The sequence below is a fragment of the Cajanus cajan genome, chromosome 2 (assembly GCF_000230855.2).
Source record: "Cajanus cajan strain Asha chromosome 2, NIPB_CcT2T_4, whole genome shotgun sequence".
NCBI classification, from domain to species: domain Eukaryota; kingdom Viridiplantae; phylum Streptophyta; class Magnoliopsida; order Fabales; family Fabaceae; genus Cajanus; species Cajanus cajan.
Genome location: NC_138518.1, coordinates 64104556 through 64115071, shown reverse-complemented (window position 1 = coordinate 64115071; position 10516 = coordinate 64104556). Strand labels below are relative to the sequence as shown.

General features: G+C 38.1%; 1 protein-coding gene across 1 annotated transcript; it reads right to left on the bottom strand.

Moving 5' to 3' along the window:
• Positions 1-1568, bottom strand: LOC109805160 (uncharacterized). The gene has a single exon (XM_020367158.3). It carries the CDS (start codon positions 1277-1279, stop codon positions 359-361), a length of 921 nt encoding a protein of 306 aa, XP_020222747.1. The 5' UTR covers positions 1280-1568; the 3' UTR covers positions 1-358.
• Between the last annotated feature and the right edge of the window lie 8948 nt (positions 1569-10516).

Here is a 10516-nt window from a genome sequence, read left to right as displayed (position 1 = left end):
TCAACAAAATCATTAGTATCATATCCTTGCCCGCTTTTTATTGTCAACAAATTTACAATTTACAATAACAAACTTGAAAGTTAAGAGATTAACCCACTATGTCCCCTCCATGCCCACATGGCAAATAACTCTCCCACACTATAAGCATCAGATCCTAACAACATTAAATGCTTCGTTGAATTTATCCACACTTATACTACTAAACCTGAAAGTTGAGCCTAATCCATCATGCAAAAAACATAAAAATTACATAGCCTTGGATATTTATTAATAATTAAATTATGGGTAAATACAATTTACAGATGGAAACCAAAAAGGTCGACTTAAAGGCAATTTTGTATATAACAACCTTCAAAACTTACAAGGTATGTGATTCAGTTTCAGGAGAGCTAACTACTAAATTAGCATCAGGATCACCATTAGGGTCACCATTAGGGTCACCATTAGGGTCACCATCAGGCTCACCATCAGGCTCCCAATCAGGATCCCCATCAGGATCATCATCATCTTCATACATATTAAAACCCCTACTCACTTCAACTTCAATTTGGTCTATTTCATCATCCCTCATAAATTGCCTTAGTTCCTCCCTAACAATCCCCAACTGATCCTCCAACTCGCACTTCTGAGTCTCGTGCTGCGTGATGGACCACTGCAACGACTCAATAACCTCCTGATCATAATCCAGCTTCTGCTCCGCCATCCGCCGGAACTGCGTGGCCTGAATCTCCGCCGCGCTCTTCTCGTTCTGCAGCCGCAGGATCATCGCCATGGCCTCCTCCGCCGACGAGGCGGCGGCGGTCCGCTCCTTCTCGAGGTCCTGACACGCGGCATTGGCCTTCTGCCGCTCAATCTCCACGAATTTTCTCAGCGTCGTTACGTCGAGCACCTCGTCCTCATTGCAAACCTCTCTCTCGTTCCCCCCCTTTCCCTCCGACCCATCTTCGGCAGCCGCGTTGGGTTTCTCCCCGGCGCCATTGGGGCGGCTCCGGAAGGAGGATTTGGAGCCGCGGCGGCGCATTTTCTTCAAAGGCTTGGCCTTTGGCTCGGAGACTCTCTGAACGACATTGTCGAGGCAGAAACGGATTCTGGGGACGCCTCCGGCGTCACAGAGGAAGCGAATGACGCCCTTGAAACGCGAGATGAAGCAGAGAACCTTGATGCAGAAGGTGAGCATCATGAGGAGGCCGAGGAGGTTGAGGAGGCGCGAGAGGGAGCGGAGGAGGACGAAGCTGCATCCGAATTGGGTGAGAAAATCGAGTGCGGGAGGGAAATCCATGGGCAGCGGAAGAAGGAACCTCTGATGCAAGAGAGAGTCTGCATCTGAGGTTGGGAAAAGGGAAGGAACCAATCAGAGTTGGCGCTGGTGATGGTGAAGGTGTTGTTGCAATGCGACGGTGCAAGTGGTGGCGGAGAAATAGAGAAGGGGTGTCGTCATTTGGACCATTTCAGAGATTCTCTTTCGGTGGTTACATTACATGCATTCATTGCACACCAGTATTTCTCATCCTCTTCTTACCATAATCAACTTTTTTTACCTACAACATGTCAACCTTATAATTTCCCCCCCACACTACATCTCTAAATTCATTATCATTATATATATATATCCATTATTAATTACTATTACTATACCCTATTATTAATTGCACTATAATATTAAATAAATAAAATTAATTTTCTAAGCTATATTAAATGTTAATTTAATATTCTAAAACTGTATGATAATATAAGAAGATAACAAATAAATTATATTTTAACTAATATTTCGTAATTGTGTCATTTTAATTTATTAAAGTGTATATTTAATTATATATGTAAAGTTATTTATTTATAATAAATTTTAATATATAAAATAAATAATTATCCTGTAGAATGTGAAAATTAAAAAAAAAAACAATTATGAATTTTGTCATAACAATTAAAAATAAAAAGGCTAAAAAAAAATTACAAAAACTAAAATAAGACATGGATATATTTGTGAGACTTAAATCATATTTAAGTCTATTAGAAAATAAAATTTAAATATAAAGTATGATTGCTTAAAAAAATTAATATTATTTTAAGCTTTAAAATCGATAAATAAATATTAATAAGATTTAATTTAAAAAATCAACGATTAAAAAAGAATGAAAAAGCAGTATTAAATAATAATAATAAGTACTGTATTTATTAAATACATGAATTTTATATTAAAGACATTATTACAAAATTAACGATTAATATAAATTTTAATAACAAAATATATACTAAAAATATATTTAAAAACAAAAATAAAATGTGTATTAATATATATTTAAAATTATAAGTAAAGATGTATATACTTATATAACTTAAATAGTCCTTTAAGTATTAAAAGTGATTAGCTTAAGTGGTTGTTTAGAAGTATTTTTTATATCTTTGAATGTAATGCATGTATCAGGTGACAAAGGGGATTCTAACTAGAAACAAGATGACATCCTAATACCATTAGTGATGAGAGACTAACACTAGCTGTTTCCAAATTTAGGATGAAAATAATTTTAAAAAAATAGAATACCCTAAATTTAATGGATAAAAAATATATACAAGTAAAACAAATTAAAAGGGAACAGTATTTATTTTTTAATTAATAATTCCACATCTTTGAAATTTTTTAAATAAAAATTCTATTTCCATTTATTTCATCGTTAACTTCACTTTTAATTTAATATAAATATATTTCTTTTTTTAAGGTTATTCTTGATATACATAAAAACACGGTAATTTATGATGAAAGGTAATTTTTTTTTTTTTTGGTAATTATCAACTTAAAAATAAAAGTTAATATTGTGATTAAAAGCGACAAATTATAAATGGGCCTGTATGACACACTCGGCCCTCTACGCGGCCCAACTCATGGTATTTATAAGGCTCATGATAAACACACCTCCACTCACCTATAAACACACCTCCTTTTAAAAAAAAAATATATAAAATGTCTAAATTATCCTTAAAAAAAAAAATTCTTAAATTTACACCCCCTTTTCCGCACCCCCTTCCCCTCACCCCCTTCTCCTAACCCCACACCCTCTTTCTCCGCACCCCCACATTCATAAATATTAATCACAATTTCAAATTAGACCATCAATTTTTTTTTATTATAACAATGGCTAAGGATAACAATGGCTCTGGACGCGCTTCTGGCGAAAACGGGAATTGAGGCGAAGGACATTGATATTCTGGTGGTGAATTGCAGTTTGTTCAACCCTACCCTTTCTCTTTCGGCGATGATTGTGAAGCACTACAAGCTGAGGAGCAACATCAAGAGCTTCAACCTTGGGGGATGGGATGCAGCGCGGGGTTAATCTCGATTGACTTGGCGAAAGACCTTCTGAAAGCAAATCCTAACTCGTACGCGGTGGTGGTGAGCACGGTGAACATAACGCTGAATTGGTACATGGGGAAGGAGCGGTTGATGCTTCTGTGCAACTGCATTTTCCACATGGGAGGGACAACGGTGCTCTTATCGAACAAGGGGGTGGGGTGTAAATTTAGGAATTTCATTTTTTTTAAGGGTAATTTAGATATTTTATATTTTTTTTTTAAAAAGAGAGTGTGTTTATACGAGAGTGGAGATGTGTTTATCATCTGCCTATTTATAATAGGACTCACGAGCGTCGTGGCTGCCCAAAAGTCACACAAGCCTTGAGTTCGCTTTGGGTTCATGATATATACAGTACACATTCTTTTAAAAAAATAAAATTTTAAAATATTCTTAATTTTTTTATTTTATTTTTTAATTTTACATCCATAATATTTAATTTAGTATTTTTTTTACACATTTTCCCTCTTTTTTCTAATTTTTATATGCACATTCTTATCTTTCCTTCATCCACCTATTTTAGTAGTATATGAAAACAAAAAAAAAAAAGTGTGTGAAAAAGAAGAAAAAAATAGCAAATTGAAAATTAGAAATGTAGAATTAGAAAATTTTTAAAAATATAATATTTTATAATTTTTTTAAAAAAAATAAAGGAGGTGTACTATAAAAAAAAAGGTGCATATATCACGAGCCTTCGCTTTGTGCTTGTGGGTGGTTGTTTACTTGGTTTCATTCCATGTTACTGAGAGTGAAAGAAATTAAAAAAAAAATAAAAATTAAGATCTGGTTCACGGTTAGCTCATTTGAATTTGTCTTTGTTTTTTGTTTTATTTTATTTTATTTTATTTATATTTTAGGTCCGTTATCTCTTTCTCTCTCTGTGTTTCAATGTTATATTATTTGAGTTTCTTATCTAATTAATAGTTTGTTACAGCTTTAATTGTTTTTTTTTCTATAATAAAGAGAGATAATATAGACAAAAGGTTGGTGAAGGATATTACAACATTCCTCTCTATAAAATTCTTAATTCTCTCCTTCAATTAAGAGAAAATTGTTATGAATAATAATTAGTGGCTTAATTAGTAGATGCCAATATTTATTATCAATTGTACTGGCCAGCCGAGTTGCCGACTTGTCCCTCACCAATCTGTTGACTCGGTCAAAGGTTTACCAGCCTGACCAAGCAGTAAACTCATTATTTTCGAGTTCCTCAACTCGGCCATGACACATGGCATCACGAGAGAGAAGCGTACGCCAAGAGTCACGAACCTTTACCAAGCTCAGTATTAACTCCTCGACCCACGGTCTTCAGAGCTCGGGGGGCTAGTGTACTATTCGTACCGCGAAGCCGAGCTCTAGCTCGACATCACAGCGCAGAACGACCTCGGTTACGCGCTGGGTGACCTCGGCCAAGGCGAGGTCCGCTATCTAATTAGGTTATAACTGATCTCAGGCCCAAGGCCCAACGAAACCCTAATTCACACAAAGGTACGTGCATTATTTATACGAGACTCGTACTCATACAAATCCTAACTTTAGCATCAGAGTCTCTTTTGCAAGTACCACCCCCATCTTGGAACACCAGCGTACCAGTAAAGGAGGCTCACCGATCTTACCCAGCGGATCAGCTCTACAGCAGATTTTCGGTAAGAACATTTGGCGCCCACCGTGGGGCCGATCAAGACGGTTCTTATCGGCCACCCGTATGGTTTTCACTAGAAGCCATAGCAGACGAGCAACAGACGACGCTGATCACGCGACAAGCATGGGTGACGCAACATCATTGAGAAGACTGATAGAACAGGTCGAGCAGATGCGGCAACAACACGACGCCGATCTGCGAAACATGCGTGCCAAGCACGAAACTGACCTAGCGACGCTGCGTACCGCTAACAAAGCTGACCTAGCGGCGCTGCGCGCCGAGAATGAACGTATTCGCGCCCAGCTTCCTCGACGCCCTTCTGATCAACCCCCTCCATCGAATAACCAACACGAGGAAGAGGGGCACTCAGTCTCTCAACCCCCAACCGCACCTAGGGCACCCACTCCCCGACCTGTCGCACATCAGTCTCACGCACAGACGAACAGGTCGACCCACGAGGTCAACAATGCTCCTGCCCACGTCATGGGAAATCAAGCGACCTTCCGCCGTCATCCTTTTGTGGATGGCATCATGGAAACGCCTCTCCCTTCCAGATGGAAGCCTCTCCACATCGACCGTTACGACGGCACGACAGATCCAGACGAGCACGTCGATCTGTACATTACACAGGTAAACCTATACACTAATAAAGATGCTATTCTGTGTAGGGTTTTCCCGACCTCGCTCAAGGGGGTAGCACTCAACTGGTACACTCAACTGCCGGTGGAGTCAATAGACAACTTCGAAACTCTGGTAAGGCGATTCACGGTGCAGTATGCCACGAGTCGACCTCACCATGTCACATCAGCCGCCTTGGCCAGTCTCAGACAGGGCGACGACGAATCACTAAGGGCGTTCATGGAACGCTTTGCCAGTATCTCGGTCAAGATTCAAAAATTGAACCCCGAGGTCGCCTTACACGCCATGCTCATGGCGCTCAAGCCTGGACCTTTCGTGGACAGCCTGTGTCTACGATCTCCTCTTGATATGGACGAACTTCGTGCCCGAGCTGTAGGGTACATTCAGATGGAAGAGCACTCTGCTTTTCGTGACCAGGTTCGCAACAAACCATAAGGAAAGCAAGACCAAGGTCAAAGCCACAAACATTTAAAGTTGGCGACCTTGTTTGGTGGGGTGAGAGATGCAAGAACAGACCCCTCCAAAGGAAAATTTGGAACCTGGAATTCCACCCACCTCAAATTTTATTTCTCTTAACTTGTAAATTCAGGTGATGTACTCTTTTTCCTCCTCAGCCTTTTTTCCCACTAAAGAAAAGGGTTTTTGGCCAAGGAAGGTTTTAACGAGGCACACCTCAGAAATAAATCAATAAAGCAACTCCATTCCCATACATTTTCGGTATTGGCACATTAACCATGACGACTTGTCAAGGTCGAGTCCGAACCTTGAGATCACATTTTCTTAACCAAGGTCGAGTCCGAACCTTGTTATGCCGAGGTCGAGTCCGAACCTTGAGATCACATTTTCTTAACCAAGGTCGAGTTCGAACCTTGATATGTCAAGGTCGAGTCCGAACCTTGAGATCACATGTTCTTAACCAAGGTCAAGTTCGAACCTTGTTATATCGAGGTCGAGTCCGAACCTTGAGATCACATTTTCTTAACCAAGGTCGAGTTCGAACCTTGATATGCCAAGGTCGAGTCCGAACCTTGAGATCACATTTTCTTAACCAAGGTCGAGTTCGAACCTTGTTATGCCAAGGTCGAGTCCAAACCTTGAGATCACATTTTCTTAACCAAGGTCGAGTTCGAACCTTGATATGCCAAGGTCGAGTCCGAACCTTGAGATCACATCTACTTAACAAGTTCAATTTTGAACCTTCAAACAACAAATTTGGGAGCTCCTTAGAAGCCCCTTCGCTCTTACATCACTCGACGCTTGGGGGGCTAGTGTACTGGCCAGCCGAGTTGCCGACTTGTCCCTCACCAATCTGTTGACTCGGTCAAAGGTTTACCAGCCTGACCAAGCAGTAAACTCATTATTTCCGAGTTCCTCAACTCGGCCATGACACATGGCATCACGAGAGAGAAGTGTACGCCAAGAGTCACGACCCTTTACCAAGCTCGATATTAACTCCTCGACCCACGGTCTTCAGAGCTCGGGGGGCTAGTGTACTATCCGTACCGCGAAGCCGAGCTCTAGCTCGACATCACAGTGCAGAACGACCTCGGTTACGCGCTGGGCGACCTCGGCCAAGGCGAGGTCCGCTATCTAATTAGGTTATAACTGATCTCAGGCCCAAGGCCCAACGAAACCCTAATTCACACAAAGGTACGTGCATTATTTATACGAGACTCATACTCATACAAACCCTAACTTTAGCATCTGAGTCTCTTTTGCAGGTACCACTCCCATCTTGGAACACCAGCGTACCAGTAAAGGAGGCTCACCGATCTTACCCGGCGGATCAGCTCTACAGCAGATTTCCGGTAAGAACATCAATCATTACCATTTATATTTCCGTTATGTATTATTCCCTTTATTATGTAATTGTTCAGTTACCATATGTACTTATAAATAGGTTACTCCTCTCCCAAAGATAATACAACAGTCAGATTCTTTTCTTCATCACATACTGTCTTGTTTCTTCTCGCTACTTTTTCTTCTTTTTATAACACGTTATCAGCTCGATAGTCTTTTATCTATTGGTGTTGTAACTACAAGAGAAAGCTGTGAAGAATTTTCTTGAAGAAATTCATATTTATCGAGACAAATATTTCAAGGTTAGCTATTCATTTTTCACAATAAGAATTTTATCAAATATTTGTATTGTTTACATTGTTACGAATCAAAGTACTCTTGAAGATATTATAGTAGTCCTGAAGACACTATTAAATAAATAAATTCTTCATACATTTTTGAAATATGTCTAGAAGACAATATCAAAGAAGAATGTTCAACCTATTTTACTTTATTATTTTTTTTTCTCACCAGAAGTGAGAAAATGATTAGAAAAATGAAATTGAAAGAATAAATTTTCTCACTAGAAGTGAGAAAATAATATGAAAAGTGAAAAATAAAATAAATTTCACCAGAAGTGAAAATTTTGATATAAATATATTACATTATATTTGATCCTTTGATATAAATGAGGTCATCACCGGAAGTGGAATAATTTTGTAAATGTCATAATTATAATGTTGAATGATATTTGAGGCACATATAAAAATTATGACTAGCGAAGCATGTCCTCAAGCATATTTAGGTTTTGTGTGATGTCTTGAAAAAATTATGAGTTTTCCTACATTTGTAATTTGATATTGTTCGTGATTAAATTGATTAAAATAAGCAACTTGTCATGTAATTGATTAAAGTGTTAGAGAATAGAATCTGACTACACATTATCTTTAAATTGATTAAAGTGTTAGAGAGATATGTTTTTAATTTTTTTTTGTTTGAAGCATTTATTTTTAGATAATATACATGAGATGATATAAAAAAAAATTAGTGTAGATTTTGACATTTAATTGATGTCTAATGATACATAACAAGAATGTCAATTTTATAATAATTTCTTAATTTGAAAAATATACTATATTTTTCATACATCTATTTTTCTCCAGAAGTAGCAATATTTAAAAAAAAGGATTAAGAAATATCTTTAGTTGGTTTATTGTCTCTTGAAGACTAAAACAAAATATTGAGATTTTTTTGTATGCAATAAACCATTTTAACTAACATTATTTCATTCCCTAAAGTGAATGTTCTAATGTATTAATTTTTATCTTCTCATATTCAATAATGCAAGAAAATAATGTTATATGATACTACAAATATAATTGAAGGCTCTAGAAGAGCTAATATATTGTTACCAGGAGGAACGAAGTTGCATATTAAAAATGCATTATATTTTTCTAAGTCTTACAAAAACTTATTAAGTTTCAAGGATATTCGTTTAAATGGGTTTCATATTGAAACAAACAATGAAGGCAATGTAAAATATCTTTATATTACGAAAATCCACTTGAATAAAAAAGAAGTATTAGAAAAATTACCTGCTTTATCCTATGGACTGTATTGCACGTATGTTAATACAATTGAAACACATACTACTGTAAACCAGAAGTTTACAAATCAAAATAAATTTGAGGTTTGGCATGATCGATTGGGTCACCCTTGTCGCCACCCGCCGAAACGGACGTTGGCATTCGCGACGATGGTCGGACTCTTTTTAAAGTTTTGAAAAATGATGGATTGTTAGAACGACTTATTCTCAAAGCCGAGACCTCATCGAACTAACAATTTTATTAAATGAGTCACTAATCCATGTTAATCTCAAGCGAGACCCTCCATGGAAAAGTGATGTATTGTTAGAACGACTTATTCTCAAACTGAGACCTCATCAAACTAACAATTTTATTGAATAAGTCACCAATCCATGTCAATCTCAAGCGAGACCCTCCATGGATTAGTGGTTTTCGTAAACGAAGGGTTCTTGGAGTCGCCACCAATGTTTTACTCAAAACATTGGAAAAAGATGTAAGGCAATTGATTTTATAAATCAACTTTGGCCATTACAACCAGAGTCGGGTAAGGGAGTCGGTTACGTGCAAGGAAGGTGTTAGCACCCCACAACGCCCCTTTCGGGTTCCCTATGACGGATTATTTTATGAATAACAGTGTAAAATTACTAAATTACCCCTATTTATTAGAAACGACTATGAACAAGATATCTACATGATGAATAATTTAAACATGCGATGCAACAATCAGAAAGCAGTAAAAGGAAGGATTTTGAAGAAGAAACCTTTGAAGCGTGCTTTTATATATTCAAATAATAGGAGGCTTTTTGGCACTCCTTCCCACTACACGCTTGCTCACTCCTTCCCTAAAAATTAATTTTTACTATGGAAATCAGAAAGATTTCCCTTCGACTAGTTCGATTCCTCAAGCAAAATGCTCAGAACTCAAGAACTTCGTCGGATCGGCTCTCGGAGAGACTTCTAGGGCAGAACACTGCTCAAAAACCCCAGAATTACTCAACAAGAGAGTCCAAAAGGTGTCCAAATGTGTGGAAATGTGTGGAATGACGTCCAAATGACGTCCTATATATAGGAGTGAGGCGCAGTACGACCTCTGACATCAATACGGCCCGTACTGAAGTTTTGAACTACAGTACGGCCGTATTGAATTCAGTACGGCCGTACTGAAGTTCAAAAACTTCAGTACGGCCGTATTGGTTTCAGTACGGCCGTACTGAAGTTCAAAAACTTCAGTATGGCCGTATTGGTTTCAGTACGGCCGTATTGTAGTTCAAATTGTTCAGTACGGCCGTACTGAACTTCTAGGAGGCCGTATTGAGCTTCAATCCTCCCACATCCTTATTTTAAGCTATTCTAAGACTTCTAAACCTACGAATAATCATCCTAGGGTCTTCCAGGGTCTTCCAGGAGTCCTTCCGGCTGACTTTCCTTCGGTCTTTGAGAGTCTTATTTCCGACCCGGACAATTTTAGGGGTCTACAACCCTAAGACTATTATGATGTGAAAAATAATTGAAAATTCATGTGGACAT